Source organism: Tyto alba, unplaced genomic scaffold, assembly GCF_018691265.1.
Source record: "Tyto alba isolate M040663 unplaced genomic scaffold, T.alba_DEE_v4.0 Super-Scaffold_2, whole genome shotgun sequence".
Classification (NCBI taxonomy): domain Eukaryota; kingdom Metazoa; phylum Chordata; class Aves; order Strigiformes; family Tytonidae; genus Tyto; species Tyto alba.
Genome location: NW_024881282.1, coordinates 20,791,406 through 20,815,813, shown reverse-complemented (window position 1 = coordinate 20,815,813; position 24,408 = coordinate 20,791,406). Strand labels below are relative to the sequence as shown.

Sequence of the window (24,408 nt, the reverse complement as noted above, 5' to 3'; positions counted from 1 at the left end):
TGCTGGTTATACAGGTCCTATTTCTGTACTAACTAAGGGTGGATTTCCCTAATTAAGTCATTGGAGTTTCCTGGCAATGGAAACTGCAGTGAAGTTTAAGCAGTGATTTTAAAGCCTTCTGTAACTATTCTGTGTGAGATTTCTGTATACAGCATTCAAAGGTTCAGTGTCTCAAGTCCAGGTGTACCAAAAGGGAAACAGGTACCTAGTGTAGAAATGATGTGACTGAGTTGAACCCTGACTTTGAAAGTCCCTTCTCAGTCCCCACTTGGTCCTGAGGACACATGACTTCCTCAGCCCTTTAGACATTGACCTTAAAGTCACCTAAAACTCTTCAGTGGTCTCAGCCCTGAGGTACTTCCAGTTTGTCACTGGTGGGCAGATTTGGACTTCTCCTGTCTGTTTAAGGGTCTAGGGACCACAGAACTGCCCTAGCAGAAGAGCTGAGAGATGGAGATACTTGTATGAACTCAGGGTGTCTTGGATATGAATAGAGTCCTGCAATTATCAACACTAATGGTGTTTAAATAGACATTAATAAAGCAAAACAGGCTTTTTTTAAATCAGTGACCAATGGGTCTAGTTAAAACAGGTAATGGGATGAAGTTGCTCTGCACTGCAAATGTCAGTCAGATGGATTATCAAGATGGGCTGCTTGAGTTGAAGCAGACTATAGCACAAGTATATGACCATAATATTAAGACTAAGTAACTCTAATGGTAATTAGATGATTTTCTGACATGACTTGCTACTTTGACAGTTTGTGTGGCTATAGAAGAGTTGTTGTTAAGGCAAAATTATTCCTGAAGAATGGACTTCATGTCACTGAGGCAGCTGTCTATAATCACTCTATAGTTGCAGAAAAAAAACAACTGAAAAACATGATTTGTCTGATCCTTACAGACATACTTACCTTAGAATAAAATAATCAATTCCTTAGAAATATCTATTTTTCTTCTTTGGCTATTAAACAAATTTAAATGACCATCCAAAATTGCCACCTCTTTCATCTACAGTGTAGATGTAAAAAAGTTTGAGATAGATTGTAGATACATGACTGTGTGCAGATCATGGCTGATAAGAAAGTTTCAAGATCTATTCCCTAGGCAATAAAAGGAGGAAGAGAGTAAGCTGGGCTAAACAAAACACTGAAGAATCAAAAGTCTTCACAAAACAAGAATTCAAGTTGCTTGCAAATGCTGGAGGGTGCTTGGAGACTGAAAGGACAGAAATTGATTGTCTTAGAGTTTTTGGTCATTTTATAGAGTTTGTTTGAATTTGGGCAGTAGAATGATGAAGGAATATATTGTTACTAGTCACTTTATCTTTTTTTTTTTTTTAATTACAGGCATATAAATTACATTTAACAGAATGGAGTGAGGATCTTCATCATCTAGAGGAATTAATCTATGTAATGTGCTGTCCTAAATGAGACATCTGTCAGAGCCTGTATCTCATTTGGGAAGATGGATTCTGTACTTACGAGTAGCTTCTAGGTACTGTGGTAGCTGCCAGGGATCTATTAGCAAGTGATGTGGTACAAGACGAATTGATCAGGACGGCACAACATCTGATGTCAAGGACCTGACACCCCCACTATCTGGGTCCTGAGGAGTACTCTGGACTAGCCGTTGCCTGACCCTGAAGACTGGACGCCCAGAAAGTTTGGAGTACATTCGGCATTCTCCAGGAAAGCATAGCTTTTAGGTTAATTTAATCCAAATGTCGTCCTGTTTATGTACCCCAAACATTTCCACAATGAGAACCAAGACGTGGGGAGCTCAGGCAGTTGGGAGATTTCCCTCAAAAGCACATTCCTAATTTGAATCCCAGCACTCACATAGACATATCCATGGAATGTGAAGCAATGGAAGCCATACCAAGGCCTACTTGCAGAGTAGGTATTTTACCTTGCTCTCCTTCACTCCAACCCCTGCAGCCACCTGGAGGTTTGTTGGCAAAGCACAGGGAAACTGCAGAGTGTCAGCTAATGGAAGGCAGGGAAGGGTAGGGGTGGTCCCTGCTAATATATCATAGCTCTGTCATCTGCTGAATATTGATCCTCCAGTTGGCCGTTGCAACTAAAACAACTGATTACAAGGGAGATAGTATTTTCATTGCTGCCTTCTTACTTGTTGGAAAGACAGTTCCAGAAGTTGACTATAGAGTCTTGGCTGGCTGCCAAGGAAATCTGGTACTGAGGTGCGCAGAATTTCATGAAGTGTGAATAATTCATGACTGGGTGAAACTGTTCTGAGGGAACGTGGACAGCATCCAGGTTCTGGTTCTGAAACCATCCCAACAATCTAAAGGTTTGGAGATTCCCATGTTTTCCTATAAGTGTATTGCTAGCTCATGAAGATACGTAATCACCAGAAATTGCTCGGTTGGCTGCTTAGGGAGGATGTGGGGGAGCGACAGCCTCCTGCACTTGTAAAGAAGCAGCTGATACTGCCTGTGCATGCTGCAGGAATATCGATCTCTTCTTACATCCTGTTCTGGCAGGAGATGGAAGGATACCTTCCTGTTCTTGTAAGTACCACAGTGAATTAGAAAGTTGGTTTTAGTACTGCAGAAAGAGTGTCACAGTCTTCTGGAGCCCAAGTTTCCTACTGCAGTGTGGGCTTGCTTGACTCTCAGAGCAGGACAGAGGAATGAGCTTGCTCTTGTGAATTTGGGGAATAGTTTATTCCTTCCTTCTGGCCACTTTTTGGTCTTTCCATCTTAAGAATCAGCATGTCTCCTGAATTCAATGGGGACAGAATTCCTTGCTATGACTTCAGCTGAAAGTTCCCCACATGTATGCATTCCTCCCAGCACCTACCTGAGGAAGACCAGGGTTACTGTAAGTGGACTGGACAGGTAGAAGGACACTGCCTCTAAAATTGTGGTGCACCCAGCAACTGGTGTGCCAATACATACCTACAGTTAACCTCCCTCCCTTTATTTCTCCTCACTTTTTGATTAAAATAGCCTGATCAATTTTACCATAGGAAGATTATTTTATGAAATGTAAACCTTGCACTAAAGCGTTAAAGGTAAGCAATTTAGCAGTATTAAGTATTTGAGTTAAATATGTTCTTGTATCAGTAAAAGAGAAACACCTATGTATTTTATCCCTGACTCAGCTTTATTTTTTTTAAAAAAAGGCCCCTTGTACACAGGAGAAAATAAAATGTCAAATATATTGGGCATGATTTATTTTACTTCATATCAGATTATTTCACAGCAGTATGCTTGTTTAGATCATGAATAAGATACTGGTCTGGCGTTCACCTATATGGTGGGTGTTTTTTGTGAAGCCCTTTTAAACACTGAAAGAACATGAAGTGGGTCCATGCAGAACCTGAATGCTGGCTAGTTCATAATATCTTTTCATTATAAGTTTTTCACAGCGATTTCTGGTATTGATTTTTATGAGAGTTTGTAAAATATACTAATCCATCACTTCCACTTCTTTAAGTCATATGAGGGGACAGAAGACAGTGAAAGATCCCATGCCCCATTCTTTCTGCTATTTAGTCTTTGTAGGACTGAAGATGCTGCTTCACACTTGTTCCTAGGCATCGATATGAGAGCATGCATGGGAAATACAGTATTAGAGAAAAGATTGAAGAATATGAAGAAAAAAGAGGAGATTCAGAAAATTTAACTCAGAAGAGCTGGAGCTGGAATAATGGTACTTGCTCCACTGGTGTGTATTTGCATATTGTTCTTGTTTCCCTTGAAGTTCCATGAAGATGCTAAAATCAAACCTGCTGACATCGTAAGGATGTTTCCTACTCTTCTTTTCTGAGTACGCAGCTGTTTGACCCACCTCTCAGTAAACATCCATGACTTCTTAGAGTTAGAAAACATTCCTGTGAAAGTATGCACTGTGCTATGCTGCCTGTGCGTGTGTACTTCCAAGACTAGGCTCATCTTTTTCTGAGATTATGAATACATGTAACTTTTCATTCCTATGTTATTTTCATAGAGTCATAGAATAGATTGGGTTGGAAAGGACATTTAAAGGTCATCTAGTCCAACCCCTCTGTAATGAGCAGGGACATATTCAACTAGATCAGGTTGCTCAAAGCCCTGTCCAACCTGACTTTTAATGTTTCCAGGGGTAGGACACCTACCACCTCTTTGGGCAACCTGTTCCAGTGTTTCACCACCCTCATTGTAAAAAAATTCTTATATCTAGTATAAATATACCATCCTTTAGATTAAATACATCACCCCTTGTTCTATCACAGCAGGCCCTGATAAGAAGTTTGTCCCCATCTTTCTTATAAGCCCCCTTTAAGTACTGAAGGGCTGCAATATGATCTCACCAACACCTTCTCTTCTCCAGGCTGAACAACCCCAACTCTCTCCGCCCGTCTTCATAGGAGAGGTGCTCCATCCCCCTGTGGGGAGTCTCTGCAACACCCCCTGATCATTTTTGTGGCCCTGCTCTGGACTTGTTCAAGCAGGTCCATGTCCTTCTTATGTTGAGGGCTCCAAAGCTGGATGCAGTAGTCCAGGTGGGGTCTATGAGAGTGAAGTAGAGAGAAAGAATCACCTTCCTCAACCTGCTGGTCACACTTCTTTTGATGCAGCCCAGGATATGTTTGGCTTTCTGCGTTGCAAGTGCATGTTGCCAGCTCATGTCCAGCTTTACATCCACTAATACCCCCAAGTCCTTCTCTGCAGGGCTGCTCTTGATCCACTCACCATCCAGCCTGTATTTCTAGCTGGGATTGCCCTGCCTTAGGTGCAAGACCTTGCATTCGGCCTTGTTGAAGTTCATGAGGTTAACATGGTCCCACTTCTCAAATTTGTCAAGGTCCCTCTGGATGGTATCAACCACTCCACTCACCTTGGTGTCATCTGCATACTCGCTGAGGGTGCACTCAATCCTACTGTCTGTGTCACTGATGAAGATATTAAACAGTACTAGTCCCAGTCTGGACCCCAGAAGGACACCTCATCACCAGTCTCCATCTGGACATTGAATCATTGATCACTACTGTCTGGATGCAACCATCTGACCAGTTCTTCATCCACCAAACAGTCAACCCATCAAATCCACCTCCAATTTAGAGAGAAGTATGGGTTGGGGGCCTGTGTTAAAGGCCTTACAGAAGTCCAGATAGATGATACCCACAGCTCTTTGTCCACTGATATAAGTCACTCCATTGTAGAAGGCCACTAGGTTGGTCAGGCAGGACTTGCCCTTGGTGAAGCCATGCTGGCTGTCTCGAATCACCTCCCTGACCTCCATGTGCCTTAGCACAGATTCTACGAGAATCTGTTCCATGATCTTCCCAGGCACAGAAGTGAAGCTGGCAGGTCAGCAGTTCCCAGGCTCCTCCTTTCTACCCTTTTTAAAAATGGGTGCAAATGTTTCCCTTTTTCCAGTCACCATGGACTTCACCTGACTGCCATGACTTTTCAAATATAATGGAGAGTGGCTTGGCAACTACATCAGCCAATTCCCTTAGGACTCTGGGATGCACCTCATCAGGTCCCACAGACCTATGTATGTTCAAGTTTATTTTCTTGAGAGAGACAAGAAGAGTTAGAGCAATGGCTACAGGTCTCACAGCAGTCTGTAGAAAAGCAGAAGCACTGAGGTTGCTTAGGGGACAGGCTTTGAAAACAAGGCATAGAGCATCAGATGCTGTTGGGACATAATCAAAACATCTTTTTTCACATTGTTATGTAAGGAAGAAACCCTCATATGCCTCTGGTATGCAGAAAGGAGTCTTAACATGAACATCTCCCCTTGAGTTCAGGTCTGACTTTGAAAAGGTGAAAGGCAAACAAATTAAATTAGGCAGTGACTGGTGGTCGTGGAGCAGAAGAAGAATAGAAAAGGTAAGAAATGAAGGAAAAAAAATATGAGGGAAAAAGGGGGAAAAGGAGAATCTTTAACCTGTCAAGGAACTAGTGGCTTGAAAAAAGCAACCTAGAGGATTCTGTGGGCTTAATTGGTCTTGGTTCTCTGTAGGTGTCTGCTTTCAGCCCTGCTTCTTGAATGCATGTTAACCTTTAAAAGGCAATAGGAGTATATTGGCTTTTTGATTAGTCTGAAAGCAGTCTAATTCATTGGCAATGCAGCTAGATGTAAAAGAGTGAACCACAGAGCATGCACTAGTTACACAGGAAAAAGATTGTCAGCATTTATTTGTGGTCCAATATACAAAATTTCAAACCATCTTCTCTCTTTATGAGGAAGCTGGATTTCTGTTGACACGAGCTGAGCAAAACTAAGCTGGAGTTGTAGAGGTGGATAGCAAGCAGCAGGTACACACTAATGCCAGCTGCCAATTCCTACCCATATTCACTTATCTCCCAGCAGCTTGTTGTTTTGAGGTCAGGCAAGTGGGGAGGTTGATCAGGATGTAGCAAGAATGTGATTAGCCAAAGCTATGGATCTTGGTGTTCTGCCTTGTGGCTTTTGGTTGTTTGCCAGCAGGTCCAAAGGCAAAGAAGGTCAGAACAACAGGACTGATATCTCAGTCTCGGTATATGCTTCATTTCTGTTTTGTTTTGTAAAATTATTTTCTTTGGAATGGCTCCTAAAACTACATCTTCTTGCAAATGGGAAGGATAAGTTTCACAGCATGTTCCAGTAACTGTGTATTTAAGGACATGGAAGTATTAGTAATCAACAGTAACTCTGACAGCTCTTACTGAATGACAAAAAATAAAAAATACTAATAACTCATTAAATCTTTTTCCCTGATCAGTTTCTGCACAGTAATGGAAACAGCAGTTACTTAGTCAAGCCTTGGCACAAAAATCTTATTTGACATAACTACTGTAAATCTTTCAAATGCCGACTGATTTTTCTTTCTAAAGCGTCACATTTTGTATCACGCATATTGAATTTCTTAATTTAAAGGTGGAATAATTGCTTCTTGTCTGGATGATACTATCTTCCATATTTCTTTCATACACTTTGGTACTCTAAGTCTGAGCTTCACTGAGTTAAACTAAATGAACTATAATGAAAAAAATTTGACTGAAAACCAGCATCCATTTTCCCCTGTCAAGTCCATTACTTGGTCAATGGTTATATTACATCATCCCAATTTTTGTAGCTTAGTTCAAAGAAACCATTTTCCAAGGGTTATTGCTTCTGGAAGTTGCTTGCATTAGGACACTTATTCTGTTTCAGTAAGACTGATGTCAATATCTACAGCTCACTTATACTGAATCCCAAGTTAATCTACTATTTATGCCACAATAAAATGTAATATTCAAACCAGTATGTTCTTAATGAATCAAAACTAAATAACATTTATTTAAACTGAAAAAAGAACTTTTTTGCAGTTTCTTCCAAGTGTATCTGGCTATTTCACTGAAGACAAATTTACAGGAAAACTTACAGTAACACAAGATACAGTTTAATACTAGAACGAATACATTCAACTTAAATATGCCAAGGCTAATACCTCTCCAAAATAAAGTTGTTTTGCCAGTAATAAAAAAGATCACCAGTATCTTGTGAAAATACAGAAAACATGTCCGATAATATCAGAATAAAATAAATAGGGTACAATTGATTTCAGAGAAACATACTATGAGGGTGTCTGTTTAGAGGCAAGTGGACATACATAGGAACTGCATTAAAGAAAAATGAATTGGCTGGAATGAAGCAGCTGTACACAAGGCACCTTATTTTTTCTAGTAATTCTGAAACGTTAAAAAAAAATCTTCATTGGCACTATGTTGTAATATAGATACCATAAAATAATGGAGCAATTTGTTGTAATCTGATTTTAAAAGTCACTTTTTTCTTGACTCTCTTCTGCTTATTGCTTAAACACATCAATGAAAACGTCATTTTGGAAGGGCTATCATTTTGTTTCAAATCACTTAGGAAAGTCTCAAAATGTGCTGGCAGTTTGCAACATCTCTGACCTCTAAAAAATAGACACAAACGCACTGAAACATCCCAAATATTTCAATACCAGCAGAAATAATTACACAGTGATGTAGTAGGATCTGCTTTCTCTGGTAGCCTTCTTTCTTGAGACAATAATGTTCTTGGCATTTACATACATACACTGACAATCCTAATGTAGGAAGCACTAGCAGTTGTAACAAGAGGGCTACTAATAGCAGTACAAGACTTTTGTATGGTGTGTATAATATTGCTGGAGGATTCTTTTGTTTAAAAAAATAATTCCTTTTGGAAGGTAAAAATAAGACAGTCAATTATTTTTGTCTGATATAAACAAGGTGTAAAGTGTTAATAATGTATGGTTACTGGATTTAAAAAATAAACTCTCAAATCTGTAATGGATTCTGTACGATCAAGACGTTTTAAAAAGGCCTTTTAAAAAGCTACTGTTACCTTTATAGCTAGATTTCCTGGAGGGCACAAAATTTATTAGATTCCCCTCCCAGATGTCTGTGTTGATAAGGGTTAGGAGCACTTCATTACTTGACCACTTCAGGGTTGAGTTCTCAACTCTGGAGGAGAAAAGAAGACCATTGAACTACTTTCATATTTCCCTTTCTGCCAACTCTCAGAAAGGAGCTGTCATCATACATGACACACCTGGGCTTATTCTGCTTGGCTGGAATGAAAGGGAGTTACAGTGAAATGATAAAATCCTATTGATACCAACAGAGTCAATATTTAACAAAGTGCTACTTGGTGCTGGAATGGAGAAACCAGGAAGATCACAAATACTCACTAGGCTCAACTAAGCATAGCTCATCTACAGGGAATGCATTTTCTAAAGCTAAAACAATCTTACAATGACCTTATAGAATCTTGAGCTGCTGCAGTAATGGATTCTTAAACTCTCTGTGTTTTACATTAGACAATCATTGGATAGAAATAAAATCATAATGGATAAGATTCTATGGCTAAATTAATTTGTCCACAGATAAATTTATCCATTAACCCATGTTTAATCATATATTTAAATGTTTTTATCCACGGACTTATTACAATCTTATAACTCAAACAGTTTGGATATGGAGTCAAGTCTGTTACTTGCTCTACTGCTAAATCAGGGTGCCTAAATTTTAAGTATTGCAACACCATAGCTGAAGGACCCAAGAAATCAAACTGGATTGTGTCCCTCTAATGGCTTCTGTGTTAAGAATTCCATAAAAGAAAAGCACAAGCAATAAAAGGTTTTCATCCTTTCTTGTGCTTCAGGATATGTGTAGCCTGATGATCTAAGATTAGAAGAAAAGAGAGATTGTGCTGTTTTCCTGATGTAAATTTGCAGTTTTGTAAGCTTTAAGAAACAAGTAAATTACAGGAAGACATTGGAGATGAGTGGTGCATAGCAGTACAGAAAATCAGAAAAAACCCTCAGAACAAGAATCACTGGAGTCAATGGAATAACTATAGAAGATAATACATATACATGTAAATACAAGCACAGGAGCCTGATGCACATTTATTAAGATTAGTATAAAAAAGAAGTCTGAATTTGATTCAGAAGATATGCAGAAGGTTTTGAAGAAATAAGAGATTCAGGAAATTGATATCAATGGAAACACTTAAGACTGTATTTCAAAATTCTCAGTCTTTAGTGGGTATAAGACAGCTATGGATTTTTACCAACCTAGAAAGAAAAGACACTTCTTTTAGGTAAATATGATGGTAACATGACTTAAGTTCTAGCATGGCCAGGGCCTCCAAGCTAATTATTAGCTTGGAAGAACTCATTACCTCGTGCCTGATATCAAACAAGAGCCAGTAATTGGAAGCATTTGCTAATCCTAGTAACACGGTTATATAAACTACGATTAACAATTCAGATGAATTTATGGAAATAGGGTTACAAGTGGAAGTTTTACTCTGGGATTTGAACAAGTAAAATGGCACAGTCAGTATGTGATTCCTCTAAAAAAATGTAGTTGCCTATAGTAAGGAGTATAGGTCAACCCCTACTCACACTTCAGAATTAATAGAGAGAAAGAGGCACTGCTAGGGAATATCTGTTTTAGATGTCTCTGTTAGGATAAAATGTACCATGCTGTAACAGTACCTGATGTCTTCCACCAAGAGGTGATGAGATCTGATGCAGATAGCTACACTCTAGACGTTTAAATGAGCTGAATCAATTCCACCTGAACTATCTGCCTGAGCAGTTGTAAACCCCGTGCTTCAGGTACATTAGTCTCTCTGAAAACGCATCTGTGTCAGTGGATCCCTTCCCACTTCAGTGTATGAATGAATGAGTAAGTGCTTCTACTTGCAGAGAGAGGGGAATTCTCAAGCTGGATGACCATCTGAGAGGCATCTGCTTATTCTGGGCACACAGAGGTCCTCCAGGTTTGGACTCTCTTGTATGAACGCAGCATGAATATGTAAGAGCTGAATGGTAACCAGAAGTGTGTGCTGAATTATCAGCTGAATCACATGCACAAACAATGAAGAAATAATTTAGGATCAAACAAAGTGTTAGGCAGATACAGATGAGAGGTCTTTTTGTTTTTTAACCCTACTCCCTATGTATAGGAAGCATGGTTGATTTTTAAATAAATAAGTCTATTGGTTGGTTTTTTTAGCTTATCTTGTCTTATGCTAAAAATGATTAAGGATAAAGGGCAGATCCCTGAGACACTCCTTTTGGGTGCCATTCTCAAATGTTCAGAGTATTTGCTGTTTTTGAAGATGTCAGCTGGTATGTTCTTCAGCGTATTTTTCTTTAAATAAAATATTTCTCATCATAGTTTTATTCCTTTAGATAGCCTGTGTTCCAAATTTGTTCCATATTCACGTTCTAAATCTGAAACGAGTAGCAACAGATGATTCAGTAAAGCTCAGTGCACGGTCCTGCACATAGGTCGGGGCAATCCCAAGCACAAATACAGGCTGGGCGATGAGTATATTGAGAGAAGGCCTGTGGAGAAGGACTTGGGGGTGTTGGTTGAGGAGAAGCTCAACATGACCTAGCAATGTGCATTTGTGGCCCAGAAAGCCAACCGTATCCTGGGCTGCATGACAAGAAGCACGGCTATCAGGTCGAGGGAGGTGACTCTGCCCCCCTCTACTCTCCTCTCGTGGGACCCCACCTGGAGTACTGTGTCCAGCTGTGGGGCCCCCAACAAAAAAGGATATAGACCTGCTCAAGCGGATCCAGAGGAAGGCCACAAAGATGATCATGGGGATGGAACACTTCTGCTATGAAGATGGGCTGAGAGAGTTGGGGCTGTTCATCCTGGAGAAGGCTCCTGGGAGACCTTATAGCAGCCTTCCTGTACCTAAAAGGGTCCTACAGGAAAGATGGGGAGGGACTTTTTACAAGAGCACATAGTGATAAAATGAGGGGTAATAGCTTTAAACTGAAAGAGGGTAGATTTAGATTTTAGATTAGATGTAAGGAAGTTTTCCACTGTGAGGGTGGTGAGGCACTGGAACAGGTTGCCTAGAGAAGCTGTGGATGCCTCATTCCTGGAAGTGTCCAAGGCCAGGCTGGACGGGGCTTTGAGCAACCTGCTCTAGTAGAAGGTGTCCCTGCCAATGTCAGAGGGGTTGGAACTAGATGATCTTTTAGGTCCCTTCCAATCTAAACCTTTCTATGATTCTATGATTCAGTTATGAGATTCTGGATTCAAGGGAATTTTTTGGCATAAGCACAGCAGGCACTAACACTGCTTATGGCTTAGGGTGATCTCTGTGCACGAGCATAGTTACAAAGCCAGATCTGAGTAACAGATGTTTCCAGTTCCCAAGGTTTTGGTTAACAGAACTTATTTTATGTAAGCAATATAAAAGAAACGTTTAAAGTTCTAGGACAAATGCACTTACATGTTCTCTTAAAAAAGAGAACAAAACAGTGCCCAGGTTTAATCGTACTTTGAAAAGACTATAAAAGCAATTTAAAACAACATTTGTAACCTGTTTAAAAACATAGAAGATATGATTATTACAGTGGAGTTATTTGTTTACTAGTTCTCCACCCATCTTAAATACTGAGGTGTTTTTGCCTGTTTGTCCACTGTCGCTCAATGCAGAGTTGTTAAATGAATGAAGACTAAAGATCAGAAGTGAGATATGATTAAAACAGAAGCTTCTATCAAGACTGACAGTTGTGATAAAGAGTGGTAAGCACAGCTAATTCCAGAGAGGACTCTGCGATGACCTCGATTTTATGATGTGCTGACTCTCCAGGTAATTAAAAAAGGCCAAGGCCCCACTGAATGTGATTGAATCTGGCACATCACACATGTTTCAGGCATGGCTATCTTTTTAAAATGACTTTAATGATATTATGAAACAATTTATTGTATTATAAAATTTTACTCTTGTATAATAACACTATTTGCCTCACTGTTATAAAAAAATCTGGTTAGTATTTTCATTACGAATATTTTCATAAAATTACCTTTCAGGTTGAAATTTGCCATGCCTTTCTTTTATATATCTTAAGCAAATTCTTCTTTAATATGCAGAAGCATAGAAGGATTTCAAGTAACACATGCTGTTCATAGTGTCCACTTGTTCTGCATGAAAAGAAACATTCAAGTGAAGAGGGCTTTGCTGACAAGCAGGTCATACCCTTCTCCTCTTGTGATTCATTAGTACAGTCGCTGAATATGCCACACTCTCAGATTCCTCACAACTGAAGTATCACAACTGCACACACAGGCTGAGGGAGGGGGGGAAAGAGCACGAGTAGTGATGGTGCACGTGTACACTGTATCTTGGAAGAAGCATTGTTTTCAGGAAATGCTTCCCTCTCTTCTTCCAGTGTTTGCCACATGCTCATCCTTATGGTGGGTGACTCCTGTTTCATGCCTCTCCTCAATATATGTGCAGACAGGCATGTAAGTGAAAGATAGCGTAAGGGATGCTCTACCCAGCTCAACATTACATCTTAGACGTGTGACAGCTCAATCACAGACTTACAAATAGAGCTCCAGGTGGTCATCTGCAAGGTGTCTATAACTGCGACAATCATTAATGAAGTTTTCACGGTAGCTTGCACTCTGGTGGAATATACTGTAATCACTGATGACAAGTTAACTTTAGCAATCTCACTGAGCAGTCTGATATTGTCAGTTACATCAATACTGTAGGTGTAGAAATCATTACAACTTTGGTTTTTGCACTACTGACATAGGCAGCCATGGAAAATATGTAAATGACTCTTCTATACAAGCAGCAGAAACAATTTCTATTGATTTTAATGTGTTAAGTGACATCTCTGAAAAACTGAGTCTTTAGGAAGAACATGAGCCACCTGACTGGCTTAAGTGAAAGTCAGTTATGACAGTGGGCAGAAACCTGGCCAGGAGATCTTACTTCACAAAAAGGCCACTAATCAGTGCGTGGATTTCCTCTTCTCCTGTTACTAAGGCATTGATCACTCACTGGTTTCAGAGGCCAGAAGTCCTTTGAAACTGGAAATGTAGGTGCTCGGGAGAGCAGCTCTAACTGCCAACGCATCCATGTGGAAAGAAGCTCACTGGGAGACCTGAGTCTGTTCCCACCGGTCACCAAACATCCCTCCTACCTCAGGAGGGAAACACCTTCCATGACAGCAGGACAGAGTCCCTGTGCAGACTCAGAATTACAAAAGGCAGGATGATCTTATCAGCAGAGCTAAGTCTAGTTCCTAAGGTCATATGGTCCATATGTAAAATGATATATATGCCCTGTAGGTGAAGCACTATAGTTTGTAAACTAAAGTACAATGAACAATATTTTGCAAGAATATGGGTGCACACAAACAGCTAGTAACACAAGACAGAGAAAATAGATTGTGCTTGAAAAATTAATTTCACTTCAGGATTAATATTTTTAAGTAAAATCACTGCTGAAAAGAAGACCAGATGTGAAGTAGTACCCAAGCCTTTGCTAATAAGGTATTTTTAAATATGTGAGTCAGAAATGCTGCTGAAAAGGTGATAAACAAGATGTCCTGTATCACCTGCTCCTTCTAAACTATGCCTTTTCACAGATTTGAGTCCATCGGATGAATGGAAAGAAATTCTTTAAGCTTCCAAAAGAAGTATTTGATGGTGTTCTTAGTTAACCTGAATGCAGTAAAGCATGTGAATGAAAATGAATATCTAGCAAATTAATGCCAGGGCTCATAAATTTACATTGCAGTAGAAGTATCTCACTAGACAGGGAGCAGAGATGCTTCACAAATACTGAATCATAACCGTAGGCTGACTTTTCCGTTACGTAATTCATCCTCTTCTGACTGACTGGGCTTTTGATTTGCATGATGAATGCAAATAAAAATCACTGTACTTCAATTAGTTGGATGTTATTTTTTAGGTAATTAGCATGTAAGCATTAGTATTACAAATAGGATTAAGCAATGATTTAGCAAATGATCTTACCTTGGTTGGCTTCTATACATTCCTTTCTAGATTTCCTTCATAATTCTTACTCATACAACCATAAACTCCCACAACTTCAGTTTCCAGCCTTTCTCTATGTTATCACACAGTTTAACCCTAGCATATACTTCAAGTGCAAAAGGAAATCATATTATCAATGAGGAATGGAAAGGATAAAAGTAAGCCTTCATTAAGAATCACAGAGAAGTAGAAGCCATAAGGAAAGTGGACTTATTGGATGTCACAGAACAGAAGTTAAAATTAAAGGGGACATATTTATTCTGAATATATAGATAGGGAGATCTACCTGCAATCCATAGTGCAGTAATTTACCTTAACCAAATACCTAGATGATATATAATTATGTCCTCAAATTATCAGTATTATTATCATGTAATCACAAGCTAGTAAATATATATTTATCTGCTTTTAAGCATTGGACGTAGGTATTTCATTAAAATATGAAATAATACTTCTTATATCATATATTTAAAGCTTTAGTGAATGCCAATATTATACATTTGTTTAAAATACATCTGTTTCTCTGGGAAATACTGAAATCTTTTCAGAATATACCCAGAAGCCATTAAATATACTCATATTCACATAACATTATATATATATGTATTTATAGTCATAATCTGACAAAAGTTGACTCTCTGGAACAGTGACATCATTCCTGCTATAGTGCTTTTCAAATCCAAGAAGGTTGGAATTATGTGAGTCACTTCTGAACTTGGACATAAACCATCAGTTGGAGAACTGGCAAAATATCACAAACTGACTGTACTAAAAGTGATTTCCCACAGGATTTGTGCTCAGAAGGCACAGTTGCTGGCTGTCAGGCATCCATATATGGCAAATATGAAAACAAAGCTAGTACTCATTCATGAGTATTACATTCATTATGCATAGTACACAGTTAATAAATGGAAAAATGTCACTTTTGTAAGCACATTTCCATAAAATTGGGAAATGCGAATGCTCAGTTCAGAAACATTGTTTTGAGATTTAAAGAGTTTTGTTCATCTATTGTTTTTCTTTAGAAAACTGCAATTCATGTAGATCACAGGAAGTGAATAGTATCAAAATAACAAAACTATGTGTATTATGTGCTATTTAAGGATATGAACTATAGGAGGAATAAAATAATATTCTAAATAATATTCTGAAGTGATATAAATTATCAGAAAAATGTTAGCATGAGACTGACAAAACATCTAAACCGAGGCACTAGTTTTCACATAGAGACTGTTACTTGATAACTGGGGATATAAAAGGGTATGTGTGCTGGCATGAAACTCTGGATAATATTGGCAGAGGCTACTTCCAGTACCTAACACGGAACCTGGGGAGAAGATGGCTTTTAGGGAATTGCTATAAATGTCTCTGTCTACAGCAGCTAGTTCCATTAGTTGCTTTTATAGGTTTCCCACCTACATTTTTGGTCACAAGACACATGTCTGAACATAAGCTTCTATAATTCTGTTTAAATTCCTTCTTTTGGAAAGCAAGGTACCTGTTTTCCATTAAAACTTTTCCGTGATCCAGTTAGAGGTGGCAGCTAAATTCCAGCCCCTGGAGACCTCATTGAGGCAAGTTCTCAACATGCAAAGACACACCAAAGTACAAGGGCTGTGGCCACTTTCATGGAGAACCACGGATGAGGTAACAGTTTCTGTCTTTTTATAATATTCTAAATAACATATAAAATATATATTATAATATCTATAATGTTATATTAGATATAATACAATCCTGTTGATTTTGCTATTCAGCAAGAAATTATGAAGCATCAGTTCAATTACCTTCTTGTCTTGAGAGGAATGAAACCTGTATTGATTATCTCTATTTACCAGACTAGAAAATAGTTTAGTGAGAGTAAAGAGCTGGATTGTGGCAATCTTTGTGTTGAATGTTAGTCTTTGCACAACCAAGTAATGCAGTGAGAAACAGAGTAAATAAAGAAGAGATAACCTAGTGGTGAGGACATTGATCTGGTTCTTCTTCCAGAATTACTTTTTAAATCATAACCAAACTCCCCCAGTCTCCTCCTACTGTTGGCTGAATGCCCTGAACACAAGAATAACTTGTGCTTCCTCTTGCTTGGTCTCTCGCGGTCCCATGACCATACAGAAGGACAGGTTCAGCCAAGGACAGATGTGATCTGGTAGATAGATGCTTGCTGTCAAAGAAGCTCTCCTGCACCTGGAAGCTGTGTAGGCACTTGACTGTATCAGGCAACCGAACTACAGAGAGAAGTAGCAGTCCAGACATATTTCTGTCCTTGCTACTTACAACTGGCTAACTTTAACCAGGTACCTCCTCGGAGGATATTTCATGGATATATCCAAATCTTCCCCTTGACTATGAGCATGCCATTGAGATGTTTGTTGGACACTTATTACAGGCAAGACCTGTTTTAGGTCTCCACCAGGTCCTAAAGTCTTAATAAATTTTGTAAATGAAACTAGATACAAGAACTCCAGGAAAGGAATGAAAAAGGTAGGCAATGCTATTTTAAACCTAGGAAAGCTTCAATTTTGAAATGTAGTTTTTGTTGTTATAATTCTTCCTATCAGTTGCAAGCTCATCTCCTTTTCTTTATGGGTGAGTCATGATTTCAATCTATTAGACTGAAAAGGACTCTCTATGCTTCCTTCAAATTACATAATGAAAAGACAGTTACTGACCACCGTATAATTTCATTGCTCTGTCTCCATTACTTAGCTATAAAATGATATGTTCTAACACACTTATCTCTGTTTCCAGAAAAGGAGTTTATCTTGAAATTCGACATTTGGACAGGAAAGCCAACAGAATGTGTAATTCAGGAGGCCATTTGTGTCAGCTTTGTTTGTGATCCTGCCCTAAATCTGAATGACAAAGAATGAACGTGGCCTCCATTCACATGACACAAGCTGAAAAGTTATGAGCTTTAACATCTTTCCAGTCAACTCCTTGAATCATGTAACTCCATTTGAAGTGGATGGGTTTTCCTGAAGCAGTATTCCCTATATTTAATGCGGCATACTGTGGCACTTTATTTCACATTCATTCAGCATATCTCATTCACATGGCACACCACAACCACTGAAGGAAAAATAGCAGAAGATTAATAGATGGTGAAAGTGTGAAGATAAGGCTTGAAGTGAGTAAATAGGTTCTATTACCTACACCTTGGTACTCACTACCTTAATCTGGGAAGGAAGCATATTAAAATTTAAAATAGAAAAATAATACTTAAAACTGCATTTTAAATTTTCATATTGAAGTGTTTTTCAATAGGTACATTCCTGTATTTAACAGTGTGGAATGAAACAGAAAATTTATTAAGCATTACAAAATAGCCATTCATTGGCAAAGGTGTCTGAACTCCTTCACAATGGAATGTACACCAATGCTTAAGACTATCCTTGAAAATAACCTTTTTCGAGCGTGAGCTTTGCAAACGGGTTCTCTCTGCCTGTATCTTAACTTAGCATCTGCACTGCAGACAAATGCATTTGCTTCTTGATCCCCAAAATCCTCCATGGAATCATTGCGTCTCTGCTTTCAGACTTAATACTGATTATGGGTGGTAAAGACAAAAAAAAAAAAAAATTAAAGAAATGAAGCATTTTGAACTGCTCTGGGTAAGGGTCAGTGAGTGGTGTACACATTGCACAGCTTCATGACCTGATATTCAGCATTTTTCTTAGGGTTAAGTTAACTTGGTTTCTAGTGCAGGTGTTTAGGAGCTCTGGATTACAGAGTGTACACAAATCATGTGTAATACTAGTCAGTTGCAAGTGTCAGTAATGATGTGGCCATGTAGGTAATTCCTTGACATTATAATAATTATTAGCAAACTTCTGTAAAATCTGGAAGAATCTCTACTTCCCACTATTTTTAGTTAATTGAAGACAGAACTGAATGGGATTTCAACTATTACTCTTGAGTTCTGCTAATACACAGCAACATTCTAGATCAACACATGTTTATACTCAACATGGTAAAAATCACTAAAGAGATAAGAATCAAGGTAAACTCATCCATGCAGGAGAACTTTATGAACATTTTGAATGAATCTCAATGTTTTCCTTCAAATGATATTCTATTTCAAAAACAGGAGAAAAATTCATAATAGCAATAGTTGTATGTAGTCTGAAACAGTGTAATTGTTTTTAAATGAAGTGCAGATAAGAATTTAAAATGTAACAGAACATAATGGATGTAGGATAAAACCATTAGCTTTAAGCCTATTAAAATATTAATTGACAATGCATTTGAAGCAAAGTAACAACCACAGAAAGTAATTGATATGTATCCACCTAAAATTTTCAGAGAGCTCCTTGACACTGTAATTAGAAAATTCAATGTCCTACATTATCAAAACTGAGATATTCAAAGGAAATGACACATTTACAACATAATGAATCCACACCCTACAAAAAGAGGTAATGTTCCCTACAATGCAGAATCCTATATTTTGGCCAAAGTCTGTCACATCCAAATTCTACCATAGTAAAAGAAAACATTTTTAAAAGTGGACATCAACATGTAAAAACTAATGTCTTGAGCTCATTCTGTCTTCAAATGCAAACACAAGGTGTCTTACTGCGAGTAAATCTTAAATATCAAGGAGGAAATTAAAAGAAGTATTTTAATAGTCTCCCTCTCATTTGCCATTCTCAATCTGAAAATTCAGTCACCAAGATACAGACTGTTCTTGAAAGCTTTAATCATCTACCGCTACTCTTTAATAGTTATCCCTATTGGAGAAGAAAGACTAAGAACAGAAACTATGACAGAAAGTAGCAAACTGCCAAGGTATGGAAGGACAGAAATATAATTGTTAAAGAGATCCTTGTTCATTTCAAATATTTCTTTGAACTGGTTTATAAAATGAAACATAACATGTTCCTGAACAGATCTTAATTTGAAATTATTACCTCATCATAGCCAATATATTATAAACTAAATTGTGATACTCAAAATTACATAGAATAATGCACAAAGAAATATTCACCATCAGCAATAAATCATTTATAATATATCTCAAAAATGTGGAGTAACGTGTAATTTTCACCAGACGTCATGTAAAACAGAAAGAAAAGTCGTAGTTCTGCAAATGTTGTTGAAAATCTCATGTTCGGAAAAATGTGAATATCTATAGCAAACAACACTTACTTATTTGATTTATGTTTTTATGTATAAATTCTTACCTAAGCTGTTTAAAAGCTTCTGCCTTCACAAGTGGAGTTTCTACAGAATGTTCAAAAAGTGCTCCTTCAGGTCCTGCAAAAAAAATAAAAACACTATACTGTAAAAGTTCAAATGTAAAAAAAATGGTATCTGATTTATATGGCCACTTTGATACCAGAAATTAAGGTAATAAAACATATATTAACAAGACAGTTAGAACTACGGTCCTACTATTACAGTATTGATTGGAACAACACAATACCCAGGTAATGTAGAAGTACAGGTGTGAATTATTAAAATGAAATATAAAAAGTCTGAAGACAGAGAAATTTTAAACTACTTGGAACAACAAAATAAGTAAATAAGATTTTTATAATGTAGCTTCCACTCCAGTTAATAGAGATAATTAAAATCCCACAAAACTTTTGCAAATATTACAGACCTAAGCAATCATATTTATTTTAGACTATTCTATACATAGCACAAATTCTGGCATTGTAGCTTCATCAAAGATTTCCCTCTATTTTTTGGCAGATTTGCTGAATATAAAATGGTATTTACGCACATAAAATGGGACTATGGGATCAGATAGTTTATCTCTTGAAATAAGAGTAGTTTCATCCCAACCAGGAAGAAACAGTAGGCACTCATCCTCACCAGGAGCCTCCCCGTTTGACCTGAAAGTGCTCTAAGCACCTCCGTGTCTGTTCTCCTGAGGACTAGTCCATCGCCAGCTCAGTGACCTTCTCCCGCCTAAGCTTCACTGGGATCAAGGAACCAGCTGAAGTAATACAAAAGCCCCTCAGCAACACAGATGGCTCAAAAAAGCAGCTAAACAGCAACAGCTGCAGCAAGGGTGGTCTCTCACCTTCTGTTCATTAGCTTTGTGAAAGCACCCATCCAAAACTGGGGAGGCCTCAGGTTGAATAATATTCTCTGACTTAGAGGCTAGACATATTTAAACACTTTTCAGGTGAATATGTAGCAAGGTGATATATTTTAATGGGATATTACTCAACGTGGCTTTTCTGGCTGCTCTCTGAATTAAAACAGAATGCAGTTACCCTCAGGAAAGAATTCTGGGCTGTAGAAATCCCTAAATCAGGGCTTTGGACTCCATCTAGAGAAACAAACTCTTATGACTCCTCTTGAGCTGCAAGCTGGTGAATATGCACAAATGCATGTGAATGCTTATTTAAATATTAATATTAACATAGGTAACATATTAAATGCAAATATATGTGTAAATGAAAGAAAACAGGGTTTTTTGTGTTTTCTGTCTGGAAGACCTGATGAGCTTGGGATGAAAAAGTGAAAGCATACATAGAATCAGGGAGAGGGAAGGAAAGAGGGAAGGAAATGGATGATTAGAAAGTATGATGTAAATGGTAGAGAAGTGGCAGTAGATGCAATTAGATGTGGTATAATGGGGAAAAGGTAATAAATATAGTGGAGGCAACCACAGAGAACATGGTAAAAGGAAAAAAAGTGAAATTAAGAGATACCATTAAAAATTAATACATTGTCAAGACAACCGATAGGAAGACTGTCACTTCATGAGGGCTGGGGGAAAGTTCTCAGGGTGTCCTAAGAAAGCATGAAATGTGCTGCTTTTTGAGAAAAGTTCTAGGTGAAATCATGATTTCTTAGAATGAAATCTCCTTAGCTTCAATGGAAGAGAAGTGCACAAAATATAAGAATTACCATACTAAATCACTTCACCACTCTAAGGAAGCATGAATTTCTAAGTTTTTATTTAAATTTTATTTAGCTGTTGATACCCCCATCATCAATTTAAATAGATTAACCTTTCTGGAATCTGCTACCTGGCATGAATATAACACTGGAATATAGAAAATTCATTAATTCAGACATTACTTTAATCCTTCTTTATTAGCATTATTTTGCAAGATAAAACCTAATATCTGGCTGGACATAGTTAATTATTCTCCCTGTTCTTGTATTTGTGCTGATGAATGTTACAAGATGGCAACCTTAGACACTGGTAAGGATGAAAAAAAACAATAAACACCCCAAGGAATTAAATAAGTTTGTCAGAAAATTCTGATTTGGTACAACTAAGATATTTTGCAGAGATATGCTGATCTGTCAAAACTTCTGGCTTAGTTTACTTGCCAGCTAAAGGTGGCAATGAGTTCAAGTTTTTCCTTTGAGCAAGAACTGCCTCAAATGTGATTCTTCTGACACTGTGATCCTTTGAGAATATATCATGATCCCTCACTATCCTTCATTCCACTATGTCCTACCTGACAATTCTTAGCAAAGTAAGCATTTCACTGCTTTCTTCACTCAGATTTTCATCTTGGATTACAGTGAATGAGTTACAATTTCAGTGAAATATATACTGTCATTATACTACCTCTGCTACCTTGTCAGCAATGCTGAATGATCTTCAAAGACATGATTTATCAGGGGAGATAGATAGCTTGATCTTAAAGTCTTCCAGCTGTATTTCTGGGAAGTCTTTATGTACGTCTGCATTAGGAGGTAATGTGACCTGAAAATCGTGGATTTATAGAGTGGTATACTTGGTGCTAAAGATCTGCTGCTTATACTATACAGATTTAGGGGTTTTACTTTGGACCAACTCTAGTCTCATCCTGTGGACTTAAAACTTATTTGCAATTCTAATGAAGTAAATGCATTCTTGGAGACCATTTCTCAGTTTGTTTTCATCCAAAAGGAATCAATTGTATTCGCTCCCTTACTCCTCCATGGTATAAACCAATGGGATTTGACAACTGTCAGAACCATCAAATCTGCAGAAAAAGTGCAGTCCTGACTGAACAAAATACTGTTGAGGAGGCACATTTCACTTGATGACTGTAGAAGGCACTTTTTAATTTATTTTCCCCTTCCTTTTTCTTACTCATCCATGTATCTCCTATACCAACATATGTTCTATGGTGTACTCTTCCACTTGAGTATGGTTTGGGATCCATTTCCTTTTCTGTTACACAATTGTTAAAATTTTTCAGCAATTTTCAGTACCCGCTTAGCTGTACTATATCACAGAATGAGGTAAAATGAAGATACGATACAAATGAATTCCCATTTTTACGTAAGCTGCATAGTTTCTTATATTGCCAGTTGCATGCAACTGCGTAGTTTGAAATTTCATGCCTTGCTCACTGCTGCATATCCTCACATACAATGGTCACAGTGGTAGAATTTGACTTTGTTCCAATTTCTTGATATCTAAATAATAGTGTCACATAGTGAGGATCTTGGTGCAGTTTCTGGCTACAAGATCCATTTCCACCTTGTTTCAAGGTCTATAGGAAAAGCTGAGCATTTGATAGCTATTCTGGAGAGAAAGACATACCAGTTATCACCTTTCAGTTGTCTGAAGAAGGCCTCATCTGTTTCCTCCTGATCAGGTGGTCTGCAGTATATGCCCACCACAACGTTGCTCATGATGTTCTGCTCTCGAATCCTGACCTATAATCTCTCAGTTGGCTCCTCACCCATCTCAAGGCTGAGCACCATGCATTCCTGATGCTCTTGCACTTAAAGGGTAACTGCTCCCTCACCTTTCCAGCCTGTCCTTCTTGAACAGCCTCTATTTCAGTGAAGAACTTTGAGTGGCACATTTGTAAAGCATCTTAACTGTTTCCATGTTATAGTGTGTCATAACTGTAGATATAGCCCTCAGACTGGAAGCACTGAAATGGCCAGTGCATACTGGAGCAGCTCCATGGAACCTAATGGTATGACACTGGTTTACTGCTATTAAAAATCTAGTCTTATGTTTGCATTTTTATAAATTTTCAGGCTATGTCTGTGTAAAACCACAATTTTTTCAGTTCACCTGCTATTAACCATGTGGCCTTAATTATTAGAAAGATTAGGGAAGGAAATCATCACTTTCATTAATATTTTGCAAAACTAACATTAATGACTACTCACAGAATCAAGTAACAGTGTATCTAGCCAACAGACTATTAATCAGAGTAATAAAAGCTAAATGGAGCCTAGTAACTGAATCACAAAATCCTAGAATACAAGGTTGGACCTCAAAGATCATCTGATCCAACCTTTCTTTGCAAAAGTATGGTCTAGACAAGATTGCTCAGCACACTGTCCAGATGAATTTTAAAAGTGTCGAATGTTGGGGAATCCAAACACTTCCCTTGGGAGAAAAATTTTCCTTTTATGTCCAGTTGGAATCTCCCCAGGGTTAACTTGTACTCATTATCCCTTGTCTTTTCTATGTGACTCTTTGTAAAAAGGGAGTCTCCGTCTTCTTTGCAGGCACACTTTAAATACTGGAATACAGTGATAAACTAGTAGTTTAACTACATGAACACAATCTATTATCTGCTGCCACTGACAAAATAGTAAATAATGACTTCAAAAGGAAAAGATGTGTGTCTCAAACTCAACTGATGAGTTTTGTCTTCACATTAGACATCACCAGTGTGGACAGACTGAAAAGCTCTACTTTGTGCTATGAGTGATTTTCATATAATTCCTCTGTCATCTTTAGAAAGCCATACAGTCACTACAGCACTTTTTACACAGAAGTTCACATTTGGTGATATGAAAATGAATAGTGTTTGTTTGCATTTGAGATGTAGCTTGATAAGATTATAAAAGAAACTATTTGATCTACTTGTCTGTCTATGAAAGGAATGTGAGCTAGTAAGTCAGACGTTTTTTAGTCCAGTTTTTACGTTTTTATCAAGGTTTGAACTGTTGCATTGAAGATGACCATATATGCACAGAAAGATGTCAGAAAGAGGAGCCTCGCAAAACTGAATGGAGGAGGGTAGTGACCATCTATAGAAAGGGGGATTTTTGAGGCCTGAGTGCAATCATGGCCGCTGAAGCCTTGTTTGAAATAAAACAGATCCTTGCTTTAGGGATCTGCTCCTATCTCCTGGTCCAGGA

The 24,408-nt window shown here is 38.0% G+C and overlaps 1 protein-coding gene across 5 annotated transcripts in view; it reads right to left on the bottom strand.

Moving 5' to 3' along the window:
* The window catches only part of SGCG (sarcoglycan gamma), a 145,144-nt gene that overhangs the window by 5,870 nt on the left and 114,866 nt on the right, over nucleotides 1–24,408 (bottom strand). For all 5 annotated transcript variants that reach the window (XM_042791922.1, XM_042791921.1, XM_042791917.1 and 2 more), the window contains one exon: nucleotides 19,515–19,587. In XM_042791922.1, the coding sequence (XP_042647856.1) occupies nucleotides 19,515–19,587 (73 nt within the window). The remainder of the gene's footprint in view (nucleotides 1–19,514; nucleotides 19,588–24,408) is intronic.